Consider the following 17,482-nt stretch of genomic DNA (forward strand, 5'->3'; position numbering starts at 1 on the left):
TAAAGGCACATTCTAAAGATATTAATGTCTAGCAAAAATCAAATGTATCATCCACAGAGTAGACAGTTCCCTTAATCATTGCAAAAAGCTCAATGAAAACAATAATATACTAGTAATATATCATTACAAACTAAAGACGTTTTGATGTACATTATCTCAGTTTTATTGTCTCAAATCAGTCAGTTGTTGATGTTTCACTTTTATTGCCTAACAATTTAGCTGCCCATGTTGGGAGTAGACAACAAGACTATGAGCTTTGATATGTTACAAAAGGATATCTGATTGTTGTAAAGAAGAAAGATATGAAGAGGAAGAGACACCATGCAACCATCATACTTCAGTCATGCATCTTATGTGAGATTCGGTCAAACAGAATAAACCACTATAATGATCATAATGATCACACTCACACAGGTTGTTAGACTGAAAGCATCTATTATGAAAGACAGACGAGTATGCATTTATTTCCTGCGCACACACAAACCGCTCACATGGTCGTGATGGATGACAGATTCGTCTTCCCTTGAGAGTCAAGACCCTTCGTATGGTGATAACTCAAAGAGAACTAATTAATTACTGAGAGAGTAATTAAAGGTAAAGTGTGAGAAAGAGAGGTGCGGGGTGAACCGGGTAGGAAGATGTACACTTTAAAGGAACACACCACTATTTTTGAAAATAGGCCCATTTTCCAACTCCCCTAGAGTTAAACAGTTGAGTTTTACCGTTTTTGAATCCATTCAGCCGATCTCCGGGTCTGGCGGTAGCACTTTTAGCTGTAGCTTAGCATAGATCATTGAATCTGATTAGACCGTTAGCATCTCGCTCAAAAATGACCAAAGAGTTTCTAGAGTTTCAAGAGTTTTCTTAGTACACGATGTAACTACAGAAGAGTCAAGTTTTAAATAGGAAAAATATAGAAACTCTTTGGCCATTTTTGAGCGAGATGCTAACGGCCTAATCAGATTCAATGATCTATGCTAAGCTACAGCTAAAAGTGCTACCGCCAGACCCGGAGATCGGCTGAATGGATTCGAAAACAGTAAAACTCAACTGTTTAACTCTAAGGGAGTTGGAAAATGAACCTATTTTCAAAAATAGTGGAGTGTTCCTTTAAATCCAATAAAAATGAGGCAAAGATACAAAATTCACCTAAAAAAAAACATTTTTTTTTAACTTTCTTACTTTCTTCAGTTGAACAGTTGAAATGAGACGTTCACACTGCTCTTTATCATTAAACAAATAATAAAATTTAAATGAGAAACCAGTGTATAAAACAATTTGTCAAAATTGGCACATAAAGATGGGGTGTACCAGGATTTATGTCAAGGATCCCCAATGCCATTGGTTCTGACATCAATCATTAATTTGTCAAATTAACTGTCATCTTATAATACTTATTGTCAGTCATGAGGGTCTGCAGTGTTCCTTGCTATCATATAACTTCCTGTATTTGTTTGTTTCTTTCTCCACACGACTTCATTGGTTGCACATTTGATTTTATGGACAAAAGTTTTCCATAAGCAGTAAATTGACTTTTTAATGGAGGGACAGACAAATCTTGCAGGTTTCATTAAAAATGTCTTCATTTGTGTTTTTCAAAGAAGAAGGGAAATTATATGGATTTGGAACGACACAAGGATGAGCAATTGATGACAGAATTTTAAGGTTCTCATTTTAATAAGACTTTTTTTTTTTTCTCAGTGAGAAAATATTGAGGGTCACGTCATTGACCCATTTGCGAGCTATGGAAGAGGGCAAGACTTTTTAGTGCATAATGTTATTTTTACTGTGTTTTTGTCTTCCAGGTACTTGACAGCCCCAGTCCCCATCACTTTCATTGTATGGAAAAGAGCAGCATGCACATTCTGTCAAACATCTCTGTTTTTTGTTCCACCAAAGAAACCTGACAAATTTAAAGGAGAATAAATTACAGAATTTCCATTCCTTTAATGTGACACTTACAATAATGATGCGACTCAAGGACAACCGATTCCTTATGGTCTGAAATCTGAAAACAGATGACATTTTTTTCATGTCACGGCAGCATTTGTCAGACTGAGACAGCTTAATTCAAAATCTGTCTTTTAAGGTTAGCTCTGCATGCGACAGGCTAATTCCTCCTGTCTCACTGAGATTTGTAATGCATGGCTTCAAAGAGGGCATTTATCTTCACCACCTTGCCTCATATTTACCAAAGCTGTCTTTTCAAAGTGAACTCATTTGATGGCTTCTGTGATTGGAAGCCATCGGCCCTGCTCTCAGTCACTGTTTAGTCATCATTCTCTCCCACCATCTCTCTCACTCCTTTGTTTTCTGAACGATGTCTGAATTAATGTGAAAACTCACATTATCTGCGCCGGAGGTTGCCGTTTCACTCTGATATAGCGGTTCGGCCTTCAGTGGTGAACATCTCATTTGTCATGTTTGGAATATTCACAGCCTTTTTAAAAAACGAATCTCAGCGCCGTGGCGTGTTTGAACAGAGTGCGAGGAACAGACTGGAGGGGGGTTGATAGTCCTTTTCAGTGATGTTTGAGAGTTGTCAGGGTGCTGGATGTAGCATTTGTCACATTCCTCATGTAGATTGACTAGCAAACTGTCTGGGGAGGAAGGAGAGTTGGAATAATGCAGCTAATGAAGGCAAAAAGTAGCTCTATACTGAGTCATTTTGCTGTCAACAGTCTACATAGCCTGAAGGCAGCAACCTAACCAAAATAAAACCTCATAAAAACACTCTATAGTGAACAGCTTTCTTCACATGTGTCTCTTTCACCAAAAAAAAGAGAACTTCTCTACATTCATTCAAATAGATAAAACTATGAATAACCATATAATTTATGGTGAAAAACAGTAAAAGGACAGATTTCACACATGATTCTATTTTATTTAAATAGTTTCGTTTCTCCCTTTTTTGTTATAATGTACATTAGGGTGGTTTGTGTTACATTTTCTGTTATTTAGTTGATATTTATTGCGTTCTTTTAGTGTTGCGTGTTACCCTGGAGTTTTGTCTTTCTCACAGCTTAGCCTTTATCAGCTAAATGATTTTTATAGTGTTTTGTCTAAATAAATGAAAGAAATAAAACACTATAAATTAAAATCAGTCGTTTTAAATGTTAACAGTGGATTTAAGCATTACAGTATTATAATGTACAGTATAAACAAATAGATATTCATTGCTTAATAGAATGATGTCTAGGTAGGCAGCTCACTAAGTTTTAAGACAGAACTTGAGTATGTGTTTGAAGTTAGAGGGAGTTTTGAGCTATCATTTACATGTCAGGGCAAGTGTAAATTGTGTATAAGAGTTTTTCAATACTTCTGGATATCTTTTTCATTTGAAATCATATTTTTTTTATCACCTCAGACCAGGGTCATAACTGCCATAGACAGTTGAAACTAGCAACTATCAATACACCACACTATATTATTTACAGTCAGTATTCGGTTCTCCAAATTGCATTTTAGCAAAGTTTAGCAGAATGTTCACACTGCTCTTTTCCATAACAAATGGTCATTAAGATTTTCAGTGAATACTGATTTTAAGAAAAGGCATTTGTGCATTTGGCAGATACAAAGTGATGTATACAGCAGCTGGTTAGAGCTAAACCACCATGAAGCAGCAACAAACCTGCTAAGATGTTCCCAAAATCAGCTTGACTATGTCTTAAGCTGGTATGATGTGATTTTGTGAAACACATTTAGACTTGACTGGCAAATTGATTCCAATAGCGTTTTATGTTAGCATTTTGCTATGCTAAAAAGCACAATATGCACTAATATACATACAAAATATATGGCAGTCACAAATATTGTTAAAATTTGGTTTATTCCTTGAGTTCATACATTGTGCCCATGGCGTTCCCAGCACAACGTTCTCCTCCTCTGTGAAAAAGAAGTATGATTAAAGGGATAGTTCACCCAGAAATGAACATTCTGTCATCATTTACTCACCCTCAAGTCGTTCCAAACTTGTATGAGTTTCTTTCTTCTGTTTAGCAGAAAAGAAGATATTCTAAAGAATGTAGGAACAGTTGACTGTAGCCAATGACTTCCATATAAATGAAAAATAAAAAAATACAATGGAAGTCAGTGGCTACCATCAACTGTTTGGTTACCAACATTCTTCAAAACATCTTCTTTTGTGTTCAGCAGAAGAAAGAACTGCATTCAGGTTTGGAACAACATGAGGGTGAGTAATAAATGACAGGGTCAAAATTAAGCACTCTTAAGTGGGTCAAAATTAATCACTCAGATAATTCATTTAATATACATTTTAACTTAATACTAAAGGAATGTTGAAAGTATAAGCAAACTTCAAGCCATGTTTTTGGACACTTTATTGCATGTTAATTGCATGACAATCATTTAATTGCAATGAACATGCAATTAAGTGTCTGAAAACATTACATTCAGTTCTCAATTTTATTCTTTTAAAGTAAATTATTTCTGTAATTTTAAAATATGCTGAAGTGTACTTCTTTTTCACAAGGGCTACCAGCTGAGCTACAGAAAACAGAACAGATAAACAATGAAGAAATGTGTTGCTTAGTCTCTGTGTGACTCACTGAGCCTGTAATACCCTCATATAGATCATATAAATCTGGTGTGTTTACGGGCTGGGGGGGATTATTCATATTTGGTTACGGGAAGGAACAATGAATGAAAATCTATCAAGACCGCTAGTAACTGCACAGATCTGAACTTCCTTGAAATTCAAATCAATACAGCAAGGATAAGCAGCTCATCCTCATTTAAAAAGTCAATTAAGCCCCCTTAATGATTCAAGATGGAAACAATTTCATGCAGATGCATGCAGATGAACGATTGCTTGCGGCATCCATAGCTCACTGAATGACTGAAAACACACACATTCATTTGTGATGAACTGGTAGTAGATTCATCACACTAACACACTGTCTGCAGGATAAGTTCTGTGTGCATGCAGACACAGTTAGAGGCAATTAATGCATCTTTACTCATGAACTATTACAGTCATCAGGCAGTTTCAGGAGAAATCAACATATTGATGTTGCAGAATTTTGGGAATGGGTCCAATTTTTACAACAAAAGACATTTACTTATTGATGGAAAGTGTGCTGTCTGAATTATAACATCTCATGAGGCACAGTTAGAGTCAGTAGGACTGTGCTGCCACCTATTGGTGACATTGAGTGTCCAAAATGAAGGTCAGTCTAATGAACTATTCTCAGCGTTCCATGGTCATTGATTTTGCATAGTTTGTGCTTGCTGTTTAATAATCATCATACGGAGCGCCCCGCACATGACATGCAAGAAAAAATAAATAAATTGTGCGCACGATTTACTAATTCGTTCCCTCGATGTACTAAAACGTGCACACGATTGCTATTTCGTTCCTTCGATTTGCTAATTCGTTCCCTCGATTTGCTAAATCGTGTGCACAATTTACTAATTCGTTCTCGATTTATAATCGAGATAATAATAATGTGCACGACTTAGCAAATCGATGGAACGAATTAGTAAATCGTGCGCACAATTTATAAATCGAGGGAGCGAAATAGTCAATCGTGCACACGATTTAGCCTACCATTTTTTTTCTGCATGACATGTGCGAGGCTCCGTATCGTCACTCTGTCATGGAAACTAGCATGTATAGACCTCAATTAAACTATTTATTAAAAATAAATCTGTATCTGTATGATATTATTATGAACCCACATTGGACCATCAGTTTGGAAAACAAATGGATTGATGATTCAGCTGTGGGCGCCACCTGTGGGCACATTGATGTGTTTGATTAGGGTTGGAACTAAACTTTTCGGGGCAGCGGCTCTCCAGGACCAACGTTGCCTATCCCTGCTCTAGCCGTTGAGTGTACATCGGTTGTGAACTCGTTATTGAGGTGCATTATGGGAATGAGTGCACTCGATAACATCCACTATGGTTTCGGGGAACCACTGCAAATAACTGTCCCCTTAAATATTGCACTATTTAGGAGTATAGGGGCGAATAGGGGCGGACACAGCCTGTGAATGGCAATGAAGTGATGCAACTGATGCCGCAGCAGGTCACTTAACAGTGACAACATGGCGGATGTAGTATGTCTGAATTTCATTCATACTACACACTATATAGAGCGTCATACTATATAGAACATTAACGGTCACAAAGCAAGTTTCAAACCAAATGTAGTATATCGTTTTCGATTTTAGACCCATCATGGGAGCAGGGTTGAAGACCTCTGCTCTAAATTATAAAGTGAAGTGATGCAACTGATGCCGCAGCAGGTCACTTAACAGTGACAACATGGCGGATGTAGTATGTTTGAATTTCATTCATACTACACACTATATAGAGCGTCATACTATATAGAACATTAACGGTCACAAAGCAAGTTTCAAACCAAATGTAGTATATCGTTTTCGATTTTAGACCCATCATGGGAGCAGGGTTGAAGACCTCTGCTCTAAATTATAAAGACACGGTGAAGAGTTAACCCATTTTAGGATACACATTTTCAGGCTAATTGCTATTTATGCTTATTTCAGAGAAGTTGTCTTTGGTATAGCAGATTTATTGTATATTTATTTTTATTGGACTTATTTGTGTTTTAGATTTATTTGATGTTATATGTTGCATTTTAATTGGTAAAATATTAAAGCTAATATAAATACAGCTCTGGAAAAAATTAAGAGACCACTGCAAAATTATCAGTTTCTCTGGTTTTACTATTTAAAGGTACGTATTTGAGTAAAATGAACATTTTTGTTTTGTTATATATAAACTACTGACAACATTTCTCCCAAATTCGAAATAAACATCGTCATTTAGAGCATGTATTTGCAGAAAATGACAACTGGTCAAAATAACAAAAAAAGGTGCTCTCAAATAATCCAAAGAAAACAAGTTTATATTCATTTTTAAACAATACAATACTAATGTTTTAACTTATGAAGAGTTCGAAAATCGATATTTGATGGAATAACCCTGATTTTCAATCACAGCTTTCATGAGTCTTGGCATGCTCTCCACCAGTCTTTCACATTGCTATTGGGTGACTTTATGCCACTCCTGGTGCAAAAATTCAAGTAGCTCGGCTTTGCTTGATGGCTTGTGACCATCCATCTTCCTCTTGATCTTATTCCAGAGGTTTTCAATTAGTTTAGGTCTGGAGATTGGGCTGGCCATGACAGGGTCTTGATCTAATGGTCCTCCACCAACACCTTAATTGACCTGGCTGTGTGGCACAGAGCATTGTCCTGCTGGAAAAACCAATCCTCAGAGTTGGGGAACATTTTTAGAGCAGAAGGAAACAAGTTTTCTTCCAGGACAACCTTGTACGTGGCTTGATTCATGCGACCTTCACATGTGCCCGATTCCAGCCATGCTGAAGCACCACAGATCATCACCGATCCTCCACCAAATTTCACAGTGGGTGCAAGACACTGTGGCTTATAGGCCTCTCCAGGTCTCTGTGTAACCATTAGATGACCAGGTGTTGGGCAAAGCTGAATACTGGACTCAACAGAGAAGGCCCAATCCTTATGGTCTTTTGCAAACCTCAGCCTGGCTCTTCTTTGCTTCTCATTGATGAAGGGTTTTATCTTCAGCCCTCTTAAGCACTTCAGCCCTGCCCCTAGGTGCCTGTTTCAAACCGTCCTCGCTGTACACTTCGTCCCATTTGCCATTCTTTCTGTAGGTCACTTGATGTCATCCTACAGTTGTTGAGTGAAGTTCAAATGAGTTGGCGGTCATCCTGGTCAGTGGAGAGTTGTTTTCGCCGTCTGCCAGTCTGTAGCTTTGTTGTCCCCAATGTCTGCAGCTTGAACTTGTTCTTATGAACCACTGTCTTTGAAATTTTAAGGATGGAAGCAACCTGATGTATCCTTGTGACAGTAAAGCCAGAATTGAACCCTTCTTTTCCTCACTCAAAACTTTTCTTTTTAACTCTTTTGGCATGGGCAGTAGTTATTATTTTATTCCAATTACTTTTGAGGTACTACTAGCACTATTTTTGCCATCCAGCTGGTCCTATTGCAGGAGCATAGTGATGATCACAGCAGTGGTTTTTATACTTTCCCTGATCACATAATCAGTACTTCATTAAGCATAATAAGGTGTGTCTGTGTTGGAATTCAACAGACATTGGAATGGAATGGCTGCCATACATGTAGAGATGCTGATTTAAGAACAATTTGGAGTGGTGTCTTATTTTATTTTCCAGAGCTGTATATTTAAATATAATTATGAATCCACCCCCTGCTTGAGAACCTCTCTACTAGAGCAATTTCATGAACATTTACTTATGCATTTTAGACAACATTTCATTTGCACAGAAGACATTGTATTTCTATTGCTCAAAAGCATTTTTTTTACACGTAAGACTTTTTGTCATCTCATGATTTTTGTTCAAGTATTTTCATATTTGTGCACAGAAGACTTTAGTTTGCACAGAAAAGGTGTTTTCTCTTCAACACATCCATGTAATATCAGTATCTATGTCTACACATAAATGAAATATACATACTCTATACAGTAGATCGACATCTCGCAGATGGTTACTATTGTTATTTTTGTTGTTTACAAAGATTAAATATTATTGGACCAATTAAAGAATGTTGTCATTAATGTGAATATTTACTCACATTATATATATATATATATATATATATATATATATATAGTAAAATCAAAAGCGTAACAGAATCTTGGCATCTAAAAAATCACTTTTTTAGAGTGTGCAGAGTTGGAATCGAGACAAATTGTGATGCTAAAGAAGCTAAAATATACTTTTGATTTGTTTAACGTTGTTTTGGGGTAAACTTAAGCCTGATTCTCATACTCCATTTTGTGTTGTTTCATAATTTGATGACTTTACATGTGGAAAAGCGTAATTACAAAGAATGTGCAGTACAACATAGCAACAATACAAACTGCATTGATGACAGTAACTCTAGACATTTGTGATACATAATACACAATATACAATGTACACAGGACTGTGGGCCAATAAAAATTAATATGACAATGATCTTGATGATAGGGTGACACATTAGCAGTGATTTTATAACAAAAAGAAACAATAAAGACAAAAAAAAGAGTACAATATGAATCTCTGCCTTCTTTTAATTTTTTTCTTTTGTCCACTAGACGGCGCATACGAGCAGTGACGTGGCGTGTCACTCATTTACAGCGGTGTCTACAGAAAGGTAACCACCCCACTGCGAAATTCTCGCGCATGCGCATTGTTGCTATTGTGTTTGAGCGCATGTGAATCTCGCGAGAGTTGCACGGTGGACCGTTACCTTCCAGACTCGTCCATCATTTGCGAGCGTCGCGTCGCGTTTGAGTACGTCACGCCCGTGTGTTCAGTGGCAGGCAGCGATTTGAGACAATACGGCTTTCTATTAGGGACAGTCTTATAATGAAAGCCGCTCTGAACCGCTTTCACACATTCATCCACAGAAAGCGGTGGAGCTTTATGTCTCTCTGCTGATGCAGTACCAAAGCAGACACCTGAAACGGTTTCTCTAGAAATATTTGCCTGCAGAAGACTTAAGTGCGTCTGAATGAGCTCAGCTATGGCGACGCGACTCTCTGACTTGTTTGGAAACAGCCGGATAATTGCAGGACTGCTGGTCAACTTACTGTCTTCGATCTGTATAGTGTTCATTAACAAATGGATCTATGTGCACTATGGCTTTCCCAACATGACCCTGACTCTCATTCATTTCGTAGTGACATGGCTGGGGCTGTTCACGTGCCAGAAGATGGATATATTCTCCCCCAAGAGTCATCTAAAAAATCACTTTTTTAGAGTGTGCAGAGTTGGAATCGAGACAAATTGTGATGCTAAAGAAGCTAAAATATACTTTTGATTTGTTTAACGTTGTTTTGGGGTAAACTTAAGCCTGATTCTCATACTCCATTTTGTGTTGTTTCATAATTTGATGACTTTACATGTGGAAAAGCGTAATTACAAAGAATGTGCAGTACAACATAGCAACAATACAAACTGCATTGATGACAGTAACTCTAGACATTTGTGATACATAATACACAATATACAATGTACACAGGACTGTGGGCCAATAAAAATTAATATGACAATGATCTTGATGATAGGGTGACACATTAGCAGTGATTTTATAACAAAAAGAAACAATAAAGACAAAAAAAAGAGTACAATATGAATCTCTGCCTTCTTTTAATTTTTTTCTTTTGTCCACTAGACGGCGCATACGAGCAGTGACGTGGCGTGTCACTCATTTACAGCGGTGTCTACAGAAAGGTAACCACCCCACTGCGAAATTCTCGCGCATGCGCATTGTTGCTATTGTGTTTGAGCGCATGTGAATCTCGCGAGAGTTGCACGGTGGACCGTTACCTTCCAGACTCGTCCATCATTTGCGAGCGTCGCGTCGCGTTTGAGTACGTCACGCCCGTGTGTTCAGTGGCAGGCAGCGATTTGAGACAATACGGCTTTCTATTAGGGACAGTCTTATAATGAAAGCCGCTCTGAACCGCTTTCACACATTCATCCACAGAAAGCGGTGGAGCTTTATGTCTCTCTGCTGATGCAGTACCAAAGCAGACACCTGAAACGGTTTCTCTAGAAATATTTGCCTGCAGAAGACTTAAGTGCGTCTGAATGAGCTCAGCTATGGCGACGCGACTCTCTGACTTGTTTGGAAACAGCCGGATAATTGCAGGACTGCTGGTCAACTTACTGTCTTCGATCTGTATAGTGTTCATTAACAAATGGATCTATGTGCACTATGGCTTTCCCAACATGACCCTGACTCTCATTCATTTCGTAGTGACATGGCTGGGGCTGTTCACGTGCCAGAAGATGGATATATTCTCCCCCAAGAGTCTCAGACCTTCTAAAATCATCCTGCTGGCTCTGAGTTTCTGTGGGTTTGTTGTTTTCACCAATCTGTCTCTCCAAAGCAACACTATAGGAACATATCAGCTGGCCAAGACCATGACAACACCTGTGATTATAGTCATCCAGACCATGTACTACAGAAAGACATTTTCCACAAAGATTAAACTGACTCTAGTAAGTGGGCTTTCGTTTATTTGACTGGTATTGTCTAAGAAATCATTCAAAAATATTACTTAACAGTTGCTCATATGCAATGAAATCTCAGACTGCAATTAAAATCTGTCATTCAGAATCTGGAAATAAACAGTTTGAAGTTTAAAAATTAAAATTCACGTGTGTGTGCAATTAACAATAAAAATATATAGTAGAAGTCTCATACTCATGGAATGCACTGTATTCAGCATTGCACTGTGTAATAATGCGTGTTGATTGTTAATGAGTGTTATTATAACTGTAACCTGTTTTTAACCATCATTTCTATAGCATGCACATGCTATGCATCAGTTTGAACTATGTTCTGGGTAAATGCTGATAAAAGCAAGTCATGGTTACATGCTGATTTGTTTATCTGTTTTAAGGTAATGGGGTCAAAACATGTGATTTTACACCACTTCATATAATTTATTCCTTTTATTTATTTATTATTTTTTTTATAAAAAGGTGCCGATCACTTTAGGGGTCATACTGAACTCTTACTATGACGTGAAGTTCAATCTTCTGGGGATGATCTTTGCCACACTTGGGGTCTTTGTAACCTCGCTGTATCAAGTGGTAAGCATTATTGCATTCTCACTCTGTATCGTTAATTTAAATCAGCAGGTGGTCAGGAACTGGCCAAACCAGAGACCCCCAGTAAAGCAATGCTGGTATTTACTGTGAAATGTGAAACCTAAATAAAATTTTTTAAATAACTTAAATTAAATATTTAAAACATATATTCTAAAGGAATTAATACTTTTCCATCAAGGTCACATTATGTTGACCAAATCAGTAAGGATCAGTAAATGCTGTTCTATTGAACGTTCTATTCAACAGTGAATCTTGAAAAACAATGCATCATGATTTTCACACAAATATTATGTAGCACAACTGTTTTCAACACTGATAAATAATAATAAGAAATGTTTCTTGAGCACTAAAACAGTGTATTTAAATGATTTATGAAAGATCATGTGATACTGAAGACTGGAGTAATGATGCTGAAAATTCAGCTTTGCCATCATAGGAATAAATTACATTTAAAATGGAAAACGGTATTATTTTGTAAGAATATTTCATGATATTACTGTTTTTACACTATTTTGATTCAAATAAATGCAGCCCTGGTGGGCATAAGAGATAACTTTTTTCCAAAAAAAATAAAAATTATCCCTAAACATTTGAATGTTAGTGTATGACATCTATAGAAGTAACCGAATCAACCAAATATTATCAAGTGTTGTTTTTTTTTATATAAATAAATAATTTTAAAAAAGAGTTGAAATTTCTGACCATAAATTATTTCCCTCATTAATTATTCAGATATTCACACTGCATCTGAATGGTGATTTAATCATTTATTTCTCCTATTATAGTGGGTCGGTGCCAAACAGCATGAGCTTCAGGTGAACTCTATGCAGTTACTGTATTATCAAGCACCCATGTCTTCAGCGTTTCTCTTGGTCCTGGTGCCATTCTTCGAACCCCTTACCGGAGAGGGTGGTATCTTTGGCCCCTGGTCATTTCAGGCCCTGGTAAGAGAGTGAGTGAGAAAGGGACTGTTCTTTCAATGGCTCACACACTCCTTCTGCACGTATCCAAAGCAATTTCATACATATACAAACACAGTAACAGAGAGCGCCTTGTGTTATTGCTAGGGCTGGGCGATATAGCTAAAAAAAATTATCAACGATATAATGTTTCATATCGTTCGGTATCGATAATTATTGACATTTTTTATAACCTTTTTTAAAACAGAGCAATAGAATTTTTTTGATTTTTTATTTAACCACTGTATTTTTAAATTAACCCAATTTATTGAGACAAACAACAAATATTTTTTTTGTTTTAACAGTCAAACACACAATAAAAATTAAACAAAAATCTAATTTCTAATGTTCTATATGCAGATTAAATAGGTCTTAAGGAAACTTTTGTCTCGTCTCCCGAGGCCACAAGAGGGCGTTGCCTAAATTTCTTGGGGATATATATATATATATAGATATAAAAAAGTTTACAAGTTCAGTTTATTGCTCTAAATATTACTATGTGAATGGTTATTTATTTGTTTATTAAATAAATAAGCAAAATGTATTTCCATAGGATTTGGTTTTGAGTATTTAGATGAAATGTATTTTTGAATGGTTGATTCTTGATATTTTTTTTGCTTCATCAAGGGCATGGTTCTGCTGTCTGGTGTTATTGCCTTTCTGGTCAATTTGTCCATTTACTGGATCATTGGGAACACGTCTCCTGTTACGTATCCTTTCTGTTACTTCTCTGAAATATCAGTCATTCAGCTGTGGCTATTTATTTGTTTCTATTTTTGGTGCAGAACGCACCCTTTAGACACGCATCTAAAAACAGTGCTTTCTAAAACATGACTTCATTGTTTGTTAAATATGAGATTAGGGCTATAATGCAAGCAAATGTTTGTTTACAGAGACTTGGCAAAGCTTGGCAAATAGTAACATGTAGATACACATTTGTTTAATAATGAAAGGGAAAGCTGTAAATCAAGGCACATTTTTTAGCACTGAGCTATACTGAAAACATTTCATGGTTTTGAATACACCCATTGAGTGCGAGTTCAAGAGTGAGACCTTTCTCAAAGTACGCAGTAGAGGGAGCACTTTACTAACATCTGTTTTAAACTGCACTTTTGGGCCACTTATTATATCTCAACCAACGGTTTTCAAACTTTTTTTAAAGCCAAGGACGTGGAAATATGCTAGCTTATGTTCTGTTAGCTGTCTTTCTAAAATATGCTGGCAACTATATAATTTAATATGTAAAATACCATTTATACTGTATGAAACATAGACAGTGTCATCTCATCATTTTTGCAATGCTTTAACAAATTCAGATACTTTTAATAAGTTTGTGATGACATTCATGTAGAATATTCATGTATCAATATAAATAGAAGTACTGAGTTACAGTTAAGCCAATGCCCAAACTCATGCATCCAACTCACTAATAATTCATGTACATTTAAATTGATGATTTATCCATCAATCAATATAAAAATTTGCATCTGTTATTTTATTAACAGCTTTTTTTTTTTTTACATAACTCATATCCATAAATAACTATTAAAAACAGCATGTTATTTTGCTAACACATACTTTTTAATATATTTTTAACCGATTAATTAACTTTTTTACATAGTATTTTCATTTTTTAACTTATTAACTATTTTGCATATCATATTCGCAAAACTGACACATCCATAAATCAATATTAAAACTTAACTTATTGTATTAACAGATTATACTTATTTATTTTTAACAGATTTATTAACTTTTTACATATTTGCAAGACTGTTATATCCATAAATTAATATTAAAACTACCGTCTATTATTTTATTAACAGATTATACTTGTTTATTTTTTAACAGATTTATTGACTTTTTACACATTCACAAGACTGACATATCCAGAAATATCTTTTATATCCAGAAACATCTGTTATTTTGTTAACAGATTATACTTTTTTTAAACAGGTTTATTCACTTTTGCTGCATACTAACAAGACTGATATATCCTTAGATCAATATTAAAACTATCTGTTATTTTATTAACAGATTTTTGTGTGTGAAGATTTCTCTTAAATATCATATTCACAAGCCGAACTATAAAACATAAAAATCCTAACTGTAAAGTGGTCTAAAGAATATTAACTTTGAGAAAGAATCAGAGAAGCTCATTCTGTGTGTCCCTGACTCATCTCTGAAGCTCAAGTCATGTCCTCAAAGCCTGTTTCTCAAGTGCAAGTCTCGAGGAATCTCCAAAAGTCATTGTCAGACAAGTTCCCTTAACATTTATCCTCACAGCTACAACATGTTTGGACACTTCAAGTTCTGCATCACATTACTGGGTGGGTATGTCCTCTTCCAGGACCCCTTGTCCTTAAATCAAGGTCTGGGCATCCTCTGCACACTCAGTGGCATCCTGGCATACACTCATTTCAAACTGGCAGAGCAGGAGGAGGGCAAAAGCAAGCTCACACAGAGGCCATAGGCCCGCTGATGTGCCAATCAACAAGAAAGCCAGTGTTCAGTGCCTGATTTGTTCAGGAATAGCTAGCGATGGCTCCTGCACAGGAGCGTGAAGACTAACCAAACATAGACTGGGAGGATGTAGGTTTAAGCCATAGAGGCTGAGAACTTTTAATAGCATTTCAATCTTTTTAAGAGTTTAATTTGTATTCCAAGTATTCAATATTTGCAAATAAACCTGCAAAAATATGCCGTTTGAGAGAAAAACTCTGAAACTGCTGAAGCAGTTTGTAAGTGTTCTTTTATAATGTATTTTTCAAACGGTCTGTACAACAATAAAACATTGTATAGAAAGTAACACGACTGTTTTCTTTTGTCAGATTTTTCAAGAATGGAATGTTATCTTATCTAGTCGAGTCTAAGTCGTGACTTTTAGGACAAGGGTCAGTGCCTATTTGGCAAAAAGACTTGAGTATCTGTGAAATGGAATGTCAATCATTTGTTCAGTTCATGATGAGGGCTTTTCAACTTGTTTTTCTCTTTTGCAATGCACAGCTGAAACATTAGTCACATTCCAAAGTCCTGTCTCCAGTCTAAACTCTAGATGTTTTTCAGCTTTTTTTGTGTGAATATTAGACTCGTCCTAATTTTGAAAAGGAGGTGGTAAACAAAAATGCTGCAAATTATGCTGCTTAAAGGGACGGTTTACCCAAAAATGACCTATTTTCTTCCATGGAACATGAAAAAATATATTTTGAGTATATTCATAAATATGAAAGAATATATTTTTCAAATGTGTTTTATTCTCTGTACAATTAAAGTTGACACCCCTTTAAGATGATCTGAAAGGTTTATGAAAATTATTTCAATCTGGTCTAAACTGTGTCTACATTTATTTACTTATTATATAACATGATTTATTTTTAAAAATATATAATAAATACACATTTATACTAATATATGCTATATAACATTAACAAAGTTTGGTGTCAGTACATTTTTTTAATGATTTTAAAACATTTTATGTTCACCAAGGCTACATTTAATGCAAAATTATATTGTGAAATAATGACAATATAAAATGTCTGCTTTGTTTTTGAATATATTTTAAAATGTAATTTATTCCTGTGATATCAAAGCTGAATTTTCAGCAGCCATTACTCCAGTCTTCAGAAATCATTCTAAAATGCTGATTTGCTGCTCAAGAAACATATCTTATTATTATCAGTGTTGAAAACAGTCGTGCTGCTTACTATTTTTGTAGAAACAAAATATTTGAGAAGGTTCAGAAGAACAGCATTTATCTGAATTAGAAATTGTGACATAAATATCTGTTTCTTTTGATCAATTTAAAGCAGCACTATGTAACTTTTGGCGCTCTAGCGGTTAATAAACAGAACTGCACACATCCCGCGGAAGAACATTCCAACCGGAGCTACTTCTCTAAGTTTATGTCTATTGCGATTCACGCAGGTATGTGTTACTCCGCAGCGGTGAAGACCCGACCAGGCTACAATAGTCCAAATATAAGTACTTATTATAAGTGTACCGTAGTGATACGGAATAAGACAAAAACGCGGTTTGGAAGATGAATTCATGATGTACTCGCTCATTATATACATTTAGCAAATTTTGAACACAGAAAAAGTTACATAGTGCTGCTTTAAAGCATCCTTGCTAAATAAAAGTATGAAGTATTAAAAACATGTAAAAAGGAAAGAAGCCAACAAGTGCCTAAAAACATGGAAACTCCTGGTTAATCCCAGGAAGAAGCACCTCAGTGTGTAGAGAGAATGAACAAAGATGTAATCTATACAGTATGGCAATTTCTTTTTTATCAAACATCCATGTGTTGTTGCATATTGAATAAGCATATAGATGAGTAACTGTTTCCAAACTTCTGACAGTGCAGTCTTGAACTTTAATCTTTAGGATTTGCCTTTATCCTTATTTCCATTAATTAAATTAATGGCTTTTCTGATGACTTCAGTGGTCCATGGAATTTCCTCATTATTACAGATGTACAAGCCCAAACATGTTGAGCTTAAAGGAACGTTGTACTAAAATGAACTCTGAGTCACTCTCCCTGCATGGGCCCTAAATACATATCCTTTCACAGGGACTGTACAAGACATGTTTTCATGGCACAGTCCATGTCCCCTTCATAAAGCGGTGATGTCACTCAGCAAGCAGGACCACCCCCTAACTAGCAAGTTTCTGTGTAGTTATGTCATGACAACAGACTCACTTTACAAATGAATATTTTCTGATGTGGATTTCACACACAGCTGATGACTTCCCAGCATTGTCACCAATCAGGTGACTCACAGAATCATAAGAGAAAGAACAGATCATCTTGAAATCAAAACTGATCAAAGTTCTTTCAGTTAGCACAATAGAATAGAACGCA

At 35.9% G+C, this 17,482-nt stretch overlaps 1 protein-coding gene across 1 annotated transcript; it reads left to right on the forward strand.

Moving 5' to 3' along the window:
- The first annotated feature begins 10,377 nt into the window (after positions 1-10,377).
- On the forward strand, positions 10,378-15,392 carry LOC107710682 (solute carrier family 35 member E3). Its single transcript, XM_016515515.1, has 5 exons — positions 10,378-11,047; positions 11,534-11,644; positions 12,448-12,606; positions 13,249-13,331; positions 14,908-15,392. The coding sequence occupies exons 1-5, from the start codon at positions 10,634-10,636 to the stop codon at positions 15,092-15,094; spliced, it is 954 nt and encodes a 317-aa protein (XP_016371001.1). The 5' UTR covers positions 10,378-10,633; the 3' UTR covers positions 15,095-15,392.
- The last annotated feature ends 2,090 nt before the right edge of the window (positions 15,393-17,482 follow it).

This window comes from Sinocyclocheilus rhinocerous, unplaced genomic scaffold, assembly GCF_001515625.1.
Source record: "Sinocyclocheilus rhinocerous isolate Xijiao unplaced genomic scaffold, SAMN03320098_v1.1 scaffold357, whole genome shotgun sequence".
NCBI classification, from domain to species: Eukaryota; Metazoa; Chordata; class Actinopteri; order Cypriniformes; family Cyprinidae; genus Sinocyclocheilus; species Sinocyclocheilus rhinocerous.